General features: G+C 39.2%; 1 protein-coding gene across 6 annotated transcripts in view; it reads left to right on the forward strand.

Moving 5' to 3' along the window:
* Positions 1-20,429, forward strand: part of LOC310726169 (actin-binding protein WASF3) — a 37,005-nt gene that overhangs the window by 10,615 nt on the left and 5,961 nt on the right. For all 6 annotated transcript variants that reach the window (XM_083541493.1, XM_083541490.1, XM_083541489.1 and 3 more), the window contains exons 2-5: positions 6,763-6,904; positions 10,804-10,938; positions 18,130-18,283; positions 19,728-19,845. In XM_083541493.1, coding sequence (XP_083397619.1) covers positions 6,772-6,904; positions 10,804-10,938; positions 18,130-18,283; positions 19,728-19,845 — 540 coding nt within the window. In that variant the 5' untranslated portion in view covers positions 6,763-6,771. The remainder of the gene's footprint in view (positions 1-6,762; positions 6,905-10,803; positions 10,939-18,129; positions 18,284-19,727; positions 19,846-20,429) is intronic.

A 20,429-nucleotide genomic window follows, 5' to 3' on the forward strand; every position in this document is an offset into this window, starting at 1 on the left:
GAATAATTATGCATTTGTACACCAATGCACATTTTGTTCTTAAAAAAAAAAAATTGATCAAGCCTTTTCGCTTGCTGCGTTTCCATTCTATTCTCTTTTATAGCATTTTCTGCTACAACAGTAACTTATCTGTTTTCAAACGTGATTAACTGCAGCTTTACTACATTCAAACGCTGGTTTTCAATGTTTCTATATTTAACTTATGCATTTATCATTTAATTATTATACAAAATTTTTATTAATTTAAATGCTTATATCTTCACAACTGAACAAATTGTCTGTATTTTTTTTCACAAACATTTTTAAACCAATGTTGTATTATATTTTATATTAATTTTTTTAAGCCTGGTTGTCAACTTGCCATCTGCAAAATACAATACAAATGTTGATTTACACAAATTGCTTTACAGTGCTTATGCAAATGCTTATGCAAATTATTAATATATTTTTTTCAGAAAGAAACAACCCAGCATGAGTGAATTTGTTAAAGGAGAAATCCCTCTTGCATCCCTCAACAAGCAGCTACTATAAGCTTTAAAATGTCTACATTAAAGATGGTTAAACTTAATATGTGGCTTTTGCATTTTTTTAAGTACACTTTTATACATGAATACCTTGAATTTGGGTTTTATATAGTTATAATCAAAACATCTCATAAAAAATCGTCCAATTTATCAAAATAATCGTTAGTTGCAGCCCTAGCTGTTTCTTTCCCAGCTTTATTTCTTTGTTGTGTTTGTACAGTCAGGAACTAAAGAAACCACAGGTTGAACCGCACGTTCCACAGGAGCGGCCTGATTCGTATTTGCTACTTTATTGCATTATAACTTATTTGTGAAGAATTGATAAAATCGTAATTTATGTCACTGTTAATAGCTAGTCTGCCACTAGTTAGTGTGAACGTAGCTTAAGACAAACTGAATATGACATATTAATACACAGATGCTCTATGCTCAAATAGGCTTATTGACCTTAGTGATTGTGTCTGCCAGTGATTCTTTATTCAGAATGGTTTAATTTGATAGTAGCTTATTATACAATGGTTAAAAAAAAAAAAAAAAAAAAACGTACCAAATTGTGGTGCAGTGCAGTTCTGGGAACCACCACACTGAGGACCTTAATGAAGCTTGTGAACGTATGGAGTCAAAGTAAGAAAATTTAAACTGAACACGTTTTTATATTCTTCAAATTCAGGAGCGTTAGTTTAGATTCAGTCCTGATCCTTGAGAAAAGATGATGTGTCTTATTTGGTCATTTGTAGGCAGCGTGTGTTCTCATGCAGTCTCCTGTCTGTCTGAGTTTGTGTGTGTTTAGGATAACCAATCTGTGTTTTCCCCCTTCTGTATTAAGCTGCTTCACACTCACCATGTTTTATTCATAATCTCTCACCTTCTTATAATTTCCTCCAATTGCTGCTCTGTAAGAGTCCCTCTTCTGCTCCCTGTCTCTTACTGTCGCTCCACCTTTTTCTGTTCCGTCTCTCTCTTGCTCTTGGTCTCTGTCGATTTCTGTCACTCTGATTATGCCTCTCTCTTTCTTTCTTTCTTTCTCTCTCTCTCTCTCTCTCTCTCTCTCTCTCTCTCTCTCTCTCTCTCTCTCTCTCTCTCTCTCTCTCTATCCACTCTGTTTTCTCTCTCAGTTTTTTTTGTAAGTCTCACTTTGTTCTCTCTGTCTATGTGACTACCTTTCTGTACATTGTGGTCACTGTCCTGTATCTCTCTCTCTCTCTCTCATCTATATTCTAGATCTTTCTCTCTGTGTCTTTCTGTCCCTCTTTCTTTGTCAGTACTTTTGTCACCCTATTTTTGATTAAGCAAAAGAAAAAAAAAGGCATGAAAAGAAACCATGGTAACATTTTCTTCCTTGTCTCTTGGGGCAGTTTTATGCGTATTTGATTAGAAGCCGGAAAAAGCCATCACATTTTGCTTGCATTTTGGCTGAGCTAGAAGAGAGAAGAGAGAGAGCAAGAGAGAGAGAGAGAGAGAGAGAGAGAGAGAGAGAGAGAGGGGAGATTCACACATCAAAGAGCCTTTGCAGAAGCCATGGAAAAAGGGGATCAGGGAAAGGCGGGGGTTTGGGAATGGTGCCATTCAAATCCATTCGTCTATTCTTTGCTGTTTTGCTCCAGTCGCTTCTATATGCCACACGGTGCACAGTGTTACAGGCTACTTGCTGTGTCGAAACACAGAAAAACACATACATGTTGCACAGGAAATGTACTAACCGGTAACTCATGATCTTTAATGTCAATTGTTTTCTTGTGTTTAATGAATACAGACGTGCATTTTTTTAAGATACTGTTGTTTAAGACTTTTCTGTTTTGTAAATCTAAATGTGTTATATTTAGAACATGGCACCTTTTGGTGGCAGAAAATTAAATGTACTGTACATGTGAGCAAAAACATTGGAACTGATTTTCTGAAAGTAAATAAAACCTAATATTTGTTTGCATTTGGTTACCTCCTTTAAGCTAGAAACCCAATGACATTAATACTCTGTTGCATTCTTCTCCTAATATGCTTTTCTGCAGCTTCTTTTTGTTGTTTTTTTTTTTGTATGGGGGTGTGTATTTTTTTTCCAGGAGGTGAAATGCTGCTCAATTAAGTTAAAGCCAATTAATTTGTCCAGTCTTCCACTTTTCCCCCTGTTGAAGCGCTTGTTTGTCATGAGTTACACCAGTAATGAAGATTAGTAAACCTGTCCCAGAAGAGTCATGCAAGCCCAAGCCGTTATCCCACCACCACCTTTCACAACTGATGAGTACTGTATGTTGTGGATCATAAAGAGATCCTTTCCTTCTCCACATTTTGAACAATTTCTTCTTCTTTTCCTAGCTTCAAAATGGTTTGCTTTTCTCTAATATACATCTCTCTATTATCTTCTTGTTGGTTTATGCTTTTTTCACAGTTGAATCCAGGGGTTTAAACCATAATTTGACATTAAGTAGTATTCATGGTATAAGGAATCAATTTGACAGCCCACACCTGGGCAGCAGGAAACATCTTGCATATTTTATTACTTTCACTTGGTAAATGGGTGAGGTCAATATGTAAAAGGATGTAAATATCAAGAAATGAAAGCTGAAATTTTGCTCATATTTATCTTTTGTTCTCAAATGAATTTAGTGTATAGCAAGAACAATAGAACTGGCATTTCAAGATGACTTTGGTGGGCTCAAGATAAAGAAAACAAGTGCAGCAACAATTTGCCCCCCTCTTAATTAACCCATCCTTCTGTTACTTATACTACAGCTCTCTAATCTCAAGGCAGTCTCTCCAGCAAGTCATGATTACACAGCTCAGGCTCAGTGCTGTAGTGCTCACATACACAACCTAGCTGTTTTATTAATGGATCAACACGGTGAAATAAAGAGAGGAAAGAACAGGAAGCAAAGGAGAACTGACAGAACAAAGAAACCCAGTGTAAATATTTTATCTCGGGTGACTTGAATTAGTTATAACGCATTGTTGTTGAGGAACAGTGAGTTCAAATCAATCACTTTTCTTTTTAGTGATGCTTTTATATTGAACTGTGTATAAATCTAAAGTGGATGTGGCCTAAAATACTATTACCTCAGAAATACTGGAAGGTTCTGGAGAAAAAAAAAACGTTAGAAATGCCAAAATTGCTGTGAATTATGGCTCCAATTCATCATCTGTTTCTTGTGTACTTTGTTTGTACCTGTTATTGATATTTTCTAACTTACATATTCGGTTCTGTCTTCCAAAACATAAACAAACTGCTAGCCTAATTAAAATTACTGTGGCCCTGACAGGGCACTTACTAAGGATATGTAGTGCAGAGCCTTTCAGTCTACTTTGTTTGTCCTGAAAGCTGATTATCTTGCTAAATCTTTGCTTACACTTACAGCTTTTTTGTTGCACCCTGTCTAGTCTATGCCAGATGCTTAAAAAACCTCTCTGGCACTGCTTTATTCTGTATACTAAGCCAAATTTGGATCCATGTCCCACATGACCACCAACCAGGCATAACATTATGACCACCTGCCTTTTGCTGCCAAAACAGTCATGACCAATTGAGCACACACCGGGAACATGACACAAGAGCTGCAGTTTTAGAGATGCTCTGACCCAGTTGTCTAGCCATCATAAATCGTGTCTTCTAAAACTCGCTCAAATCCTTACGCTCGCCCATTTTTCCTGCTTCTAACACATAGACTTTGAGGACAAAATGTTGACTTGCTGCTTAATATATCCCACCCACTAACAGGTGCCATGATGAAGAGAGAATCATAATCATAATAATGTCATAATGTTATTTCTGATCAGTGTATATAAGGACTGGGCATAGTACAAATATAAAAGTAGAAAAATCCAGAAAGTATAGATTTTACAGATTGATTTGTCTAAGATGCTATGGCTATGGCTAAGTTTTAACGGCCAATTTTAACGATCCACAACTATGAGGTTACACTCTTCAGCATCTTGACATCTCATATTAAACACCTCAAAACAGAACTAGGATGAAATCTGAATCTAAAGCATGGAGGTGACTATTGCAGGTTTTTTTATTGTGCAGTGTACATACAGACACACACACACACACACACACACACACACACACAGCTTTCCAAAATGCCAGAGTCGTTTTCATTTGTCATTGGTAACTGGGTATCGACCTGTTCTGGTTGCTATGCAGTGCAGCTTGTGTCCAGGTTAATGTACTGCCTCTGTGTGTGTATGTGAGCGACATGTGTACTTGTGCTACACCTATCCTTCTTTCTTACACTGAAACGTGGATTATTATTCAATATTGATCTTTTTATTCCGCCAGATACTTTAGGTGAGATTACAGGAAAAAAATACATATTTAAGCTTCTTTGTTTGTTCAGTATATCATGTTTAAGGATGATGTGTGTGTGTGTGTGTGTGTGTGTGTGTGTGTGTGTGTGTGTGTGTGTGTGTGTGTGTGTGTGTGTGTGTGTGTGTGTGTGTGTGTGGGGACCAGAATCCCTAAGCAATTACTATGACAGTACAGTGGACGTCTTTGAAGACTGTCAGACCGAAGAAGGATAAAGCTGAAGGTCCCTTGTGCACAATTTCCTTTACCTTATTACACTTGAAAGAACTAATCAGTTATTATACTGTATATTATCAGATGTGCTTCAGACCACTAGAAATACATTGAGCTAAACACATTTACATTTACCCTTGTCCAGAGCGACTTACAAAAGTGCTTAAGAACACATACAGTACTATGCTTATGGAAAACGTTACTATATTAAATATGTTAATAGAACAGGCTTTTGCCATTTATTACCACATTCGCAGCGTTTTAACTACCCATGTACAGTCTGAATGACGCGTTGTCTGTGGTTGTCCCCTGTGTATGAGGTTTAATGTATGTGTGGTTTGGTATCTGTGACTCATTAGATCTTTGTTCTGCGTTGTCTGGCACAGTGAAAACAACCTGAGATTAAAATTGGCCCCAGGGGTAATTATACAAACACACACACACACACACACACACACACACACACACACACACACACACACAAACACAGATCAGGCTCATACTGGGAATGCTTGCCTTTAATGTGATGATGCCATCATTATACCTCAGCAGAAGGTCCAGTATACAGAGGTCAGTCTGTCTTTAAAGCGCACATCAAATGGCTGGATTATCATTCATATGAGAATCGCAAATTAAACAAAAATCTGAAAATCAATGTAATAATTTTTTTTCCAGAACAGCGGGTTCCGTCTAGGTGGAATTTTAAATCAAGTAGTCTGTGGTCTTCTTTCAGGAAATGTTTGGTATCATGTCAGTTTTTCAGTCACAATTGCAATGATACCGCTACATACATCACTGGATGTGTTTACCGTAATTTCCGGACTATAAAGCGCACTCATATATAAGCCGCACCCACTGAATTTTACAAATATTTTTATTTTAAACATAAATAAGCCGCACCTGTCTATAAGCCGCACACTAAAACTAATAAACTTTACACAGGCTTTAACGAAAGACAGTGTCTGTTACACGGTGTAACAGGTGAAATATGTTGCGCTTTCTTTATGAGCAGAGCGGTATTTTGGGAATAGCCTGGCACTGCATTTTTCCGCTATTACTGCGTGTGTGCAAGACTGAGGATTATGTCCTTATTATTTTCTGATGCTCATTTCTAAGTTTCTTTGACTAACCCGTAACGCTGTTGCCAAGAAAAATAAAAAAGACACGAGTTTTGGAAACCTGTCTGTGCTTATATGATTTCTGTTGCAACTGGAGTTAGTGAGCTCTCCCTTGACCCAGACTCAATGCGTTACAACGGCTTGTATCTAAACAGTAGCCTACCAAGAAAGTCATTGTTCACTGTCTTCCTCCTTCCTTTCACAAATATTTCTCTCGGGAGTTTATCTTTTGGCATCGTCGTGCGCTTAAAAAAAACTTTTTTATTCCCGATGCCGTGCAGCTCAGAACACAGGTGAGGTGCGTTTTTTCGTTTCCATTTGGAAATTTAATTGGTCTAATGTTATGGGGTTTAGTTTTTTGGCTTGAAGTTTGTGAAACCGGGAAAAACCCAGGAAAAATTCATAAATAAGCCGCTTCGTTGTTTAAGCCGCGGGGTTCAAAACGTGGGGAAAAGAGTAGCGGCTTATAGTCCGAAAAATACGGTAATATGGAGGGTGACTTTTTTTTTATTTTTTATTCTGTCTTGATTATCATGATGTCATTGACCATGAATGATGATTCTCGCAATCTCTTTTTCCTTCTTCTCTTTCTCCTTCTTTCTCTGTGCAGTATATCGCCATGCCACTGGTAAAGAGGAGCATCGAGCCCAGGCACCTGTGCAGGGGAGCTCTGCCTGACCGAGTCTCCAGTGAGCTTGAGTGTGTCACCAACAGCACTCTAGCGGCTGTCATCAAGCAGCTCGGTAGCCTCAGTAAGTCAGTCCCTTTCACCAGTCCCTTTGTGGTAATACTGAAAACAGAGAGGAGTGCGGAGTGAAAGTTTAATGACAGAAGGGAGTCTATATTCATTGACTAAAGCAATTTTGACACTGGTGAACATTTAGCCCCAAAGTGAGAAAAAACGACAGTGAAGTTCATATATTTCATAGAAGAATGACTCTTTAGAGCCGTTTGCTTAGTGAGGCACCAAGGCAGAGTTTCTTTCATGGTTATTTAAAGCTAAAGCGAATTGAATGTGCAAATGGTGTTTATTAGCTTCAGTAAGTCCTACATGACCGTGACAAGCATGTAAGAGCAATTCACAGTCAGTGCTATGTCATAGGGATTGTTGTGATATGAATAATAAGAATGTAATTGATAACTAATAATATTGTTGTAACTAACAGAATGTGTTTTGTGTTTCTCTTCTCATTTTTGCGTTAACGTTTCTGTACCGGACAAGAGCGAGTCACCTAGGGAGGCAGTATATCTTTGTTGCTCTTTTATTACTTCAGATATCAGGCTCATCCCTCACATTCTGTGGAGAACAGAAATGCACAGATTTACAGAGCGCAATTCGAATAAAAAAATCCCCACATCGCAAAGCGACCAAGGATGATAGTTCTGTTCTCTACGCTGTATTTTTAACAGTTAGATAGAGTTAGTGGGTTAGTTATGTCTAGTAGGCTTCAGAGATTGCTGTCAAAAGGCGTAGCCAAGAGATATGTCTTCTTCACCTAGTATTCAGTAAGTGTGACAAATAGGTTCTGTAATATTAAGGAAATTGGGGCAGATATTTATATCCTCAGAGTCACCAGAACTTGTGGTGTGTTCAAGACTGCATGCTACTTTTGTTATGCAGTATGCTGTCTGCAGAGGTGAAAAGAGTAATAAAATGTTCTGTACTGAAGTACTGTTACGTCAATGAAATTTTACTTAAGTACAAGTAAAGTTCTTCTTCTTCTTTCGGCTGCTCCCATTACGGGTCACCACAGCGGATCAATCCGTCTCCATACTACTCTGTCCTCTACATCTGCCTCTTCCAAACCATCTAATCCTGTCCATCCTCATCAATCAAAATCTCAACATCTTTAGCTCTGCTACCTCCAGCTCCACCTCCTGTCTTTTACTCAATGCCACTGTATCTAAACCATACAACATCGCAGGTCTCACCACAGTCCTATAAACTTTCCCTTTCACTCTCGCAGATACCCTTCTATCACAAATCACTCCTGTCACTATTCTCCACCCACTCCACCCTGCCTGCACTCTTTTCTTCACTTCTCTAACACAATACTTTGCACCGTTGATTCCAGGTACCTGAACTCCTCCATGTTCACCACCTCTTCTCCCTTCAACTGCCCTCCCTCTCATTCACACACATGTACTCTGTCTTACTCCTACTGACTTTCATTCCCCTTCTTTCTAGCACGTACCTCCACCTCTCCAGGCCCTTCTCAACCTGCTCCCTACTCTCACCACAAATCACAATATCATCCACAACCATCATGGTCCACGGAGGCTCCTGTCTGACCTTGTCCGTCAACCTTTCCATCACCACTGCAAACAAGAAAGGGCTCAGAGCCGATCCTTGATGCAGTCCAGCCTCCACCTTAAACCAGTTTGTCATTCCTACTGCACAGCTGTCACACCTCATACATGTCCTACACCACTCTCACATACTTCTTTGACACACCTGACTTACTTATAAAATACCACAACTCCTCTCTTGTACGCTTTCTCTAAATCCACAAACACACAATGCTACTCCTTCTGACCTTCTCTATACTTCTCCATCAACATTCTCAAAGCAAATAAGGCATCTGTGGTGCTCTTCCTCGGCATGAAACCATACTGTTGCTCACAAATGGTTACCTCTTTACTCAGCCTGGCTTCCACTACTCTTTCCAATAACTTCATGGTGTTACTGAGCAACTTTATTTCCCTGTAGTTACTGCAGTTCTGCACATCTCCTTTATGCTTAAAGATCAGTACCAGCACACTTCTTCTCCATTCCTCAGGCATCCTCTTACCTTCCAAAATGTTGTTGAACAACCTGGTAAAAAACTCCACTGCCATCTCTCTAAACATCTCCATGCTTCTACTGTTATGTCATCTGGTCCAACTGACTTTCTACCCTTCATCCTCTCTGCTGCTCTCACTTCTCCCTTACTAATCTTATCCACTTCCTGCTTCACCATCTCCACACCTTCCAACCTTCTCTCTCTCTCTCTCTCTCTCTCTCTCTCTCTCTCTCTCTCTCTCTCTCTCTCTCTTCTCTCTCTCTCTCTCTCTCTCTCTCTCTCTCTCTCTCTCTCTTATTTTCCTTGTTTAACAGCTGCTCAAAATAAGGTACAAGTAAAGTTACCAGTCTAAAAATTTACTAAAGTAAAATTAAGTTTAACAGTATTTTTTGTGGCACGTTTTTTTTCCCGCTTGCTACTTCAAACAAAACATACAGATTTTTGAAAAACTAGTACACAAAAAAAACTATGCAATTACAGTAACACGAGTTGATCTAATTTGTTACTTTTCACCTCTGACAGTCATTATTTTATACTACTGTATTATGCAGGACAGCAGTGCCGGGCCGTGCATTTGGTACCTGGGCCTTCAGTGGGGACTTACCCGACTTAACCCACCTCCTTCTACCACTACTATCACGCTGCAATTATAGAACCCATTAATACTATACAAAAACGCAATATAACAACGTGTGGCTTTACAGAGATAGAGGAATTCCACATATGGAGGGTGAATACCATTTTACAACCGCAACTGTGCCACCTACATCATCTGGAGCAGTTCTGAATCAATATTTGTCTAATAACATGACAAAAACATTAAATATTTAAATAAAATACAACCTACTCACCAGAGATGCAGACTCATAATTTGCACCACCCCTCAGAGGCTGTAAGCCAGTGGTACTGCTCGTATTCACTCTTTGAGCCAATTCTCAAAGCTCAAACCTCATTCAGCTTTGGGTTTGGCCAACCTTTCCTCCCGATGTCTAGCTTTTCTGGAAAAAAATTTTTTAAGTATGTCCGAGACCAAATTAATTTCTCTTTCTCCATAGGCATAAAAAAGTCTATCTCAGATGTAGTAATGTGTGCAGAGCTACAGGCGTGTTTTGCCAGTCGAATTTGGCTGTAACAGTTTTCCTCTGACCAACCAATCAGAGGACGGAAAAATGCTGACGCTATTCTTAGCCAGGTAGCTGCCCTGTGAGGCGAATATGAAATCTGATTGGTTAATGAAACAGACTCATTGATAATATTCTGTACGGTAAAACGGCCAGCAGTACAGACTTTGAAGGCCCTGGGCAGACTAGATTGACATGGCAGCACATAGAGGCTGAAATCTGATTGGACATAAAATCTAACATCCACATACACGTACTGGAAGCAGTGCAGCCAAGAGAAACACTACGAAATGAAGAAAATAAACTGTTGGGAATAAATTACATAAAATATTCTGGAACAAATATTAGAATTTATGTTGTAAATGTAGGTCAGTGCTTCTGGTAGTTGTCGGCCAGCAGAGAAGGTTTTTCTGGCCCTGACCGCCCGCCACTGCAGGACAGTATAGTCACCATTAAGGGATAGTATGTAGTGTGCATTATATGGGTCTGTGCTAGTCTGTATATTGCCTGGGAACTCTATGATGTCAGTGCATTCGGTGATCAAAATAAAAATGATGATTTTTAAATACATTTAAATACATTTCACCTAAAGTTTTCAATGTTCACAATACTAGACTACAAAATAACTTCAAATTCATATTACTAACATCCATTAGTTTATCATTGTTGCTTCTCTTTTCCTGATTCCTTTTATTATGCTAGTGTAGACAGATGAACTACTTTTTAACGCATCAGACCCTTTTTCAGGTCGCCATGCAGAAGACATCTTCGGCGAGCTGTTTAAAGAAGCGAACAGTTTCTGCTTACGCATGAGCCACCTGCAGGAGCGCGTGGACCTGCTGGCTGTTAAAGTCACCCAGTTGGATTCCACTGTGGAAGAAGGTATGCGGCGATCCAGAGTTCCTATAAAACTGCGTCGTAAAGTTCACGCGATCAGTGTGAGACGGAGACGGTTCTGTCCCCTATTAAAATCTCTGTTGAGACTATAGTTAATGAAGTGACCAAGCTTTTGAATAAGCACAAGGAGAGAGAAAATGTCTTATTGACAGAAGTAATTTCCCTCCACTCGCTCTTGCTGTGTTCCTGCTCTCGCTCGTGCCTGTATCCCCAACCGGGTTATAGAAATCTATCAGTGTGGAAACAAGCCTCCACCACTCATCATCCTCACTCCATACAGCGTTTCATGTCCTCAATCTGGGCAGCTCGCTTTCAGTGTGTCTGAGGGTGAATCCAGTTACCCTCCCTGTGTTTACCCCCCTCACCCCCACCAACTCTATTTTCAGTGCATTGATGCCCCAGTTTTTCACAGCGAGAGATGGAGCTGAAGCACTTCTCTCTGCACTGGTTTGTGTTTGTATTACTCAGACATCTCTTCAAGCTCTTTAGGTTTCTTTACCAGGCAGTTTTGTTTATTAATTTATTTGAGAGAATCAACAGTAACAATCGTCCATTACATTTACAAAAATAAAATGCAGACTGTTGGCTTTGTTTCCTATTTTTATGTTACAATAAGATTAGAAGCAGCTATAGTTATGTTTGACACATGGAGAACATGTACCAGATAGCAGTATTAGCTGTTGGAACATTGTGTCACTGTTTTTTTTAATACTGAATTTCACTGATAAATGTTTCATTAGGCTGAAACCAATTGACTGTTGTCTGGGAGAAAGATAGAGGTGGGGGATTTACTATCCAGACAAACAATGCTGTCTTTTTTACAGAAACCATTGGCATTTTCCCTGATACATATTTCAGATCTGAAGCGTAAACACCCTTCCATACAATATTTTGACTATTCATAATAGGATTAATCTTTTTTTATTCATCATTGATTAAACCTGACTTGACGCTCCTGTGGGGTGAAACTCACACATGCTTTACGCACACTTTCGATGTCTGCACTGCAAAAAGTCCACAGGGAATCCATTAGGTGAGGTTTTGTGTATGTGCCAGACCTGCAAATGACCCTGTGACTGTATGCAGCATGGAGAGAATCCGAGTGGAAATACAGCAGGATGGGGGAGAACAGCCCCTGAATATTGATAAACCAGATGTGCATGCACCCTAATGTGCATGGCCATCTTGTATGGGGGGTAAAAGGGGGTTTATTGCAGCCCCTTCCCTTATTACATGTGCTGTGATTATTCATTCATAACCAGACATCAAGTTTCTGTCATTCTTTTATTTCATTATGTATGTGTGCACACATAAAAGAGAGGAAGAGAGCGATAAATGTTGCAGATTAAAAGAGAGAAAGAAGCTTCGGATGAATTGTAGGGATACTGGTGTCAATGACAGAGAGTCCTGCTGCATACCAATCAGTCTGAGCACTGCACAGGCACAGCCATGTTCAAATCAATAACATCTGCAGCCTGATTGCGAGATAAGTGCTTGTACTGAAACTGCGTTTCCGTTCACCTGATGGTAACGCCAAATATTAACACTTTTCTGGTAGCCTTAAGAACATTTTTCTTGACCTGGATGCAAATGCATTGGTGCAGTACACATATATACACACACACACACACACACACACACACACACACACACACATACACACACACACACACACACTGCCTGTCCAAAAAAAAAAGTCACACCCTAATATTCCGCCTTTAGCTTTGATTATGACACACATTTGCCATGGCATCGTTTCGACAAGCTTCTGCAATGTCACAACATTTATTCCTATCGATAGTTGCAGTAATTTTTCACCAAGATCTTCTATTTAAGATGGGAGAGTCGAACCGCTGCGCAATGTCTGCTCCAGAGCATACCAAAGATTCTCAATGGGGTTAAGGTCTGGACTCTTGTGGCCAATCCATGTGTGAAAATGATGTCTTATGCTACCTGAACCACTCTTTCACAATTTGAGCCTGATAAATCCTGGCATTGTCATCTTGGATTATGCCGGTGTCATCAAGGAAGAAAAAATCCATTGATGGAATAACCTGGTCATTCAGTGTATTCATGTAGTCAGCTGACCTCATTCTTTGGGCACAAAACGTTGCTGAACCGAGACTTGATCAACTGCAGCAACCCCAGATCATTGCACTGCCCCCACAGGCTTGTACGGTAAGCACCAAGCATGATGGGTGAATCAGTTCTTCTCTTCTTACCCTGATGTATCCGTCACTCTGAAACAGGGTAAATCTGGACCACATGACCTTCTTCCATTGCTCCAGAGTCCAATCTTTTTGCTCCCTAGCAAATTAAAGCCTTTTTTCCGATTAGCCTCACTAATGAGTGGCTTTCTTAAGGCTACACAGCTCTTTAGTCCCAATCCCTTGAGATCCCTTCGCATTGTGTATGTGGAAATGCTCTTAATTTCACCACCAAACATAGCTGTGACTTCTACTGTTGTTTTCTAATGATTTGATTTCACCAAACATTTAAGTGATCGCCAATTATGATCATTAAGATTTTTTTCCGACCACATTTCTTCCTCGAAGATAATGGCTCCCCAGTATCCTTCCAGTTTTTAATAATGCATTGGACAGTTCTTAACCCAATTTAAGTCGTTTCAGCGATCTCCTTAGATCTTTTCTTTGCTTGATGCATGCCAAAACATTTACCCTTCTGAAACAGATTAACATCTTTTTAATAACCACAGGCTGCGTCTTCCGACATGGTTGTTTAAAAAATGAGAAGCTGCATCAGTTAGGGTTTAATAACTTATTGCCAGCTGAGGCTCTTACCTATTTGCTTAGTTAAATCCAGGTGGTGACTTTTTTTTTGGACAGTCAGTGTACATTTACATGTATGTCATTTGGCAGATGACCTTATCCAACTTACATTTATCTCATTCATACTGGGCAGCTAGTGGGATAAGGACCTTGCCCAGTACTTGCAGCTTGTTGTGCCTGGGATTTGAACTCATGACCTTCAGATCCGAAATGCAACGCCTTATTCTAATGCCCACTGAACGACCAAATTCTGACAGATATGGAAAATCTGCATGCTAAGACTGATTGGCTGCTTGCTTAGTGTTATTCCCTTCAGGCAGGTCTGGATCTTTAGTGACTGGAAATACGGTATTGAAAATTTAGACCAGATAATGAAATCCGTCTCCTGTCTACCTGTGACAAATTCGGCAAATTCACTACCAACCTTTTTAATATTATTCATTATTCATTATAGCACATTTATGTAGTATGAACCTACTAATAGTGTTTTTTTCTAAGTTTTTTTTTTGTTTTTTTATTTTAATTTGACTGTTAAAAATCGCATATGTTCAAGAAAAATAATAATTTCCAGATAATTCGAATGGATAAACCTAGATTTGTACACACCTATAGAATATTTTTTTTCTTCTAGGAAGCTCACCATGCTTCAGCTGATACGATACAAAAGGTTGTAGACTGAGATTTAATGTGACACATATTTATTAGAAAGAGTGTCTCTGTCCATTACACTTTTAGATGGACCCACAAAGAAAACTTGCAAATTGATTACAATTTTCTCTCCTGTGTACAAAATTGCATCTTGTTCAATCTTGAATGATCAGTCAGGCGATGCCATGGCCCTTAAGACCTAATCAGTGTTTCATTATGCCTCATTTCTTTGTTGCAGCTCATGAATAATTAACAAGCCGCTGCATTTCCATTGGTCTGCAGTTTCACTGTGCTTACAGAATAATTATATCTTGTGTTCAATCTGCAGTCGGTATTCACTCTGTGTGCATAGTAAAGACACAGGTAAGCTTTGTTTTTACATTACAATATTTTGCACTGTAAAATATGGCCTACAGTATGGGGCTGCTGCTATCGAATATTATAGTAATCAAATATTCTAACGATTATTCCAACGATTATTTGAGTAAAATACTTTTTCATTATTAAAGAGTAATACTAAATACTAAAATAAGTAAAAAATAAGACAGACAATGTATCTTCTATTCGATTAATGAAACACACTGTAAATATTCTCACTCGTGTTTTTATTTATTTAATCTCGCACAGTATCGTGTTGTGGTTTTTTTGTCTCCGGAAAAGCTGCTTGAAATTTTTATCGCTGGTTTTAAATACGTGCTCCACTACCTGCTCTACATGGCCACTGCCGAGGGACTTTTTGAACTCTTTCTATGTAAATAAAAAATATAAAAATTATTTTCAAATTACTTGAAAAACTGTAAAAATGTTGGACACTTTCTGGTGTTTTCTTTAGCCTGAATCTTCTCCTCACCCCTCACTGTTTCCCCCCCTCGTTCCTCTATTTTTTTATTTTATTTTTTTATAGCCCAAACAAGTGTGAGACAAGATTTCATGGGTTCGGGCAGTAAAATACTGATGTGTGTGCGGGTTGCAGGAGAATAAAATCATTCACAGGAATCCTGGATAATGGTCATAAAAATATATATATATATATAAAAAAATACAAATAATAAATTACTAAAAACAAATAAACTGTTATGTATCTACTGCACAAAAGCAACAATGGCAACTAAAATAAAATACAACGATTCACAGGCACAAGGTTTTTCTTTTTTATTCTTATTCAAAAGGGAAGCAAGTGAAAAAAAAAAACAAAGCAGAGTAGCGGGAAGAAGCAGTCAGTGCATTGAAATTTTTTTGCAGACGGGGCGGTAGAAAATAACATATTTTTGCAGGAGCGGGACTGAAAAATCCGTCCCGTGTAGGTCTCTACTCCAGAGTTTAGAGGCGGTGCATCAGTAATAATGGTCCGTGGGAAACACAATGCTCCGTGTTTAGTTAAATGCACTAAATGAAGCATTGATGAATTTTTGTAATCTACACTAATTACTCAAGGTACTCGTTTCAGCCCTACTACAGTGTAATCAGTTACTAATACAAGGGGGTTCAACTCAAACCTTTAACAGGTATAAAAATGGATGCTAGCGAGGCGTACTACACGCAGTAGTAAGTGGCATGTGCGCATATGATAGGCGGTGCACATGTCGCGGGCCATTCCAGAGGCCGTTAATCAAGATGGCAGACAACAGTGTGCATGAATGGAACAGCATGTGGTGATTAAGTTTCTTGCGAACGCATAACCTATTGTGAAATTGCACAAGAGACGAATCGTTCTGTGGGAACGATGAACGGCTGTCCTTGGATGGTTGAGAAATCTTTCTATGCCGAATCTCTCCAGGCAGTAGTTAAATGCTGGGAACAAGTGTTTCCACTCCTTGAAATTTGTACCTAAATTTTGTAGACCCAAAAATCTTGGTTTGACTTGAACACCCTTCATACATACAGTATATTATAGTAATATTCCAGCATTTTTAAACGTAATCTCTATGTAAGGCGTCTGTACAGTATGAACTTTTCCTACATATTTTCCTGTTCTGAGGAAAAAGCCACCTAGAATAGTGTAAGGGCAGTTTTTAGGTTCTTCTACTAAACATTTAAAATGCATATGTATATTAAACTACTGTATAACAGTTTAAGAAGGTCCCCTGGTGGTCTAGTGGTTAAGATGCAGCGCTCCCACCGCTGCGACCCGGGTTCGATTCCCGGTCAGGGAACCATCCCCAGCCACTCTTAGTGCCGGTCCCAAGCCCGGATAAATTGGGGAGGGTTGCGTTAGGAAGGGCATCCAGCGTAAAACATGTGCCAAATCAAACGTGCGGAGGATCCGCTGTGGCGACCCCTAACGGGAGAAGCCGAAAAGAAACTTATTATAACAGTTTAAGAACATTCAGGCCTCGAAAGAACAGGAAGTAACTACCAAAGCTGTTTTCACCTTGAGTTTTATCCAGCAGTAAAATGCCCTTCTACTTCCTCACGCTGTTTGTTTATTTATTTATATTTTTTGTGAACTCTCAGAATATTACTGGGGGGGAAGTGGTGGCTCCAGCGGTTAAGGCACTGGGTTGCCGATCGGAAGGTCTGGGGTTCGAGCCCCGGTATCGCCAGGCTGCCACTCTTGGGCCCTTTAGCAAGGCCCTTAACCCTCTATGCTCCGGGGGTCCCTTACGAGAGAAATATCAAGGTCCGTGACGTCGGAGTGACGTGGGGCCGCCTTCCCGTGGGCTCACCACCTGCAGGAGGGACCGTAAGGGACGGTGCTGTGAAGATTGGGCAGCAGTCGAAGGCGGGGGCCTGCTTAGACTGCTGCCCCCGCGACCCGAATTACGGATAAGCGGGAGAAAATGAATGAATGAACTCTCAGACCCACACTGACTTTTCTTACACACAATCACAATTTCTTCCATCTGGAAAAGCTCTCAGTTCAGGGAAACGTGTCAGATTTGTTAAATACCGTTTGTGTGGGTTTTCGCATGTTACAGTATCATAGTGCGCATGCTGGCTTCTCCGGTTTCCTCCCACTTCCCAGAACCCGGTAGGCGAATTGGTCTAGGTGTAAATGAGAATGTAAATGTGTGAGTGCGCGATGCGCTGCGATATTAACTGGTATCCCATCTGGGGTGTATTCCTGTTTCACACTCACAGCTTCTCATATAGAGTTTACAGTGAACCTGACCAGGATACAGCAGTTGATAAAGAAGAGGTATGGATTTTGCTTGTAACATGCAAAATCCGTCCTTCTGTAATTGTACAGATTTTTTATGTGCAGTCATTATCAGATGGACATTATGCTGCGTGAACCTGATGGTGTTGTTTAAAGCAGCAGTAGCCCATATGGAGCTAAAGAACTCTGCCCACATGCTGCAGAGCCGCAAATGTGGTGCCATTTCATTTGTTTGTAACAGAATCTGCTCAGCTGTATTTTATTTTCTGTGTGTGTGTGTCATTGCTCTATCCAGGCAGGCTGTGCACCCTTTTCTGCAGACAGAATGCGAGAAAGAGTCCATCTGTTAGGGTAGGGGTATGTTTTGTTCAGTCTGTGTAGGGGAAAATCCTTCTGCTGTAAAGAGCTTTAGAAGGGATTTGACCAGAGGAGCTCCTGCACACTGATTTCGGGTTTGCCCATCCATGTATCATTCCTGTACAGTAAATCCAACAGGCTGCACATGAACACTATAATGATGCCCATGAGCTGTTGTATCTCCACACTGTTGTAGTGCAGGGCGAATGTTACACTTTCTGACATTCTCGGCGAATGAAGGTAAGCGTAATTATTCCTCCCTCTGTTTTTTTTTTTCTTCAGTCTCACTGCAGGACATCAACATGAGGAAGGCTTTTAAGAGCTCCACCATTCAGGATCAGCAGGTGGTGTCTCGTGCATCTATCCCCAACCCGGTTATAGAGATCTATCAGTGTGGAGACAAGCCTCCACCACTCAACATCCTCACTCCATACAGGTCAAGTACCGTTCCTAATTCTCTGTGTAACCAGTTTACGACAATTTAGTGTCTTTGCTAATATCCAGTGCTCGAATTGAGGTAGGCATTAGGGATCCGCATGACAAGTAAAAAATAGACTTAGGGGGTCTCCAAGATTAGTCAAAAATATATGAATTACACAACAACTGGGGACCCTCCATAAGACATGACTCAATTCAAGCACTGCTTATATCTTCCTCATTTTCTAATGACTAATCATTCTATTTTATCTAACTGGTAAATGATGATCCATTGGTTTTTAATCTAATCTCTGTTTACTGCATCAGTAGTGTTTGTGATCAGCACTGACAAGAGCATTTCCATTCCTTCTACTAGTAAAGCAATATTCTAATCTCAGTTGTTGTGACCAGGACCGCTTTTTTACATGAAATGTATGTGAATTTTTCTTTTTTTTTCAGGATGAATTTAGTTTTGATTATGCACAGAGAACCATCAGGAAAGTGTATGTCTTATGATATAGTTTTATAATATTACACTATCAGAGCAAACGCCAGTAGGAACAGTACCATTCAAACTTTCTCTCCCATCTTAAAACCCTAACTGTCTACAGGGTTGTAGATTAAGAATTTTCTCATAAAATGAACTGAATTTAGACTTAGCACTCTGAAGTATTTAGTTTATTTGAATGTATTTGCATTTACATGTTATATACATTTATCATCAGAATCTAAATACTTTATTGATCCCCCAGGTTGAAATTGTTGGGTTGCAGTTGCAAAAGTAATTTTAAAGTAAAGATTAAAGTAATATTAAAAATAAGATGTAAAAAAATATACATATTGTTATATATTAAGTGAAATGAAATATGTAGCATCAGTGAAAAACAATGATAGTTATACAAGTTATTGCACATGATCAATCGATACTGGAAAAAATGGATACTGGATAAAAAAAAAAGAATAAAAAAACTTAACACTCCATGTAAAATAGTACTTAATCATGAAAATGTGCTAAATAAAATGTTCAAATAATCATGAATTAATATAATTATATAATTAATAAATGATCAATTATAATGTAATGCTCTCCATGCAGCATGCAGTCTCACATGTAAAAAAACAAACAGCACGTGGCTTCAGTGATTCGCCTGTAGAGGCCGCTCTCGTAACGACAGCGGACCGGAAACCGGAAAAACTATCAGTATGCCTGTAGCTGTTTTTTTAGTTATTTAAAATGATTTAATCATTATTAAAGTTGTGTACATGTGCTGACCAAAGAGGAAAGTAGAGGGTAATATACTAATATGATACCACATGAATATGAGTCCAGAACATGGGTTTAGTGACTACAGATGGACCTTCTGTAACAAAGACATTTAAGCCTTTTTTTTTTTAAACAGCACGACAATACAAAGTGAATAAATTGTCATTCTTTTCTCTGTTTTTTAAATTCTGCTCTTCAGAGATGATAAGAAGGACGCTCTGAAGTTTTACACAGACCCGTCTTATTTCTTCAACCTCTGGAAGGAGAAAATGTTGCAAGCCACAGAGGACAAGAGGAAAGAGAAGAGACGCCAGAAGGTGTGTGTGTGTTTGTGTGTATATGTGTGTGTGTGTGTGTGTGACCAAGAGTTTAAAGAAATCTTTGATGACTGTCAGTGTTTATCTTCCGTTACTAATAATCATTACCATCCATTTGGCACACACATACACACAGCATTAGTTTGACCTATACACCATTTACCAGTTTCATCCGTTTGGATTCAGGTTGCTATACAGCATCACTGATATCCATATATCAGCTTCAGACACATCGGAAATGTACACACATTGCTGTCTTGCATGTATCAGGGGATTGTGTTAAACCTGTAAGTTATACTTGAGACAAAACACACACATGCTTTGAAAGTGGGTTTTTCCAAATGAACCCTTTAATACAGTGTCGTGTTGAACAGCACAGCACATCAGTGTTATACTGAACACTAAAGATACTTATTTTCTATTGGGGAAATCAGATTTTTCATCCTTCTTTGCACATTCTATCAATTTTAGATTCAGCCTATGTTGACATTATTGTTTCATGTTATTATATTGTTGAAAGACAGAAACATTAGGCATCGTTGCTAAAAAACATTTTAATGGATAGTTTGTAGAGTTTTTTTTTT

The sequence above is a fragment of the Silurus aristotelis genome (assembly GCF_946808225.1).
Source record: "Silurus aristotelis genome assembly, chromosome: 5".
Taxonomy (NCBI): Eukaryota; Metazoa; Chordata; class Actinopteri; order Siluriformes; family Siluridae; genus Silurus; species Silurus aristotelis.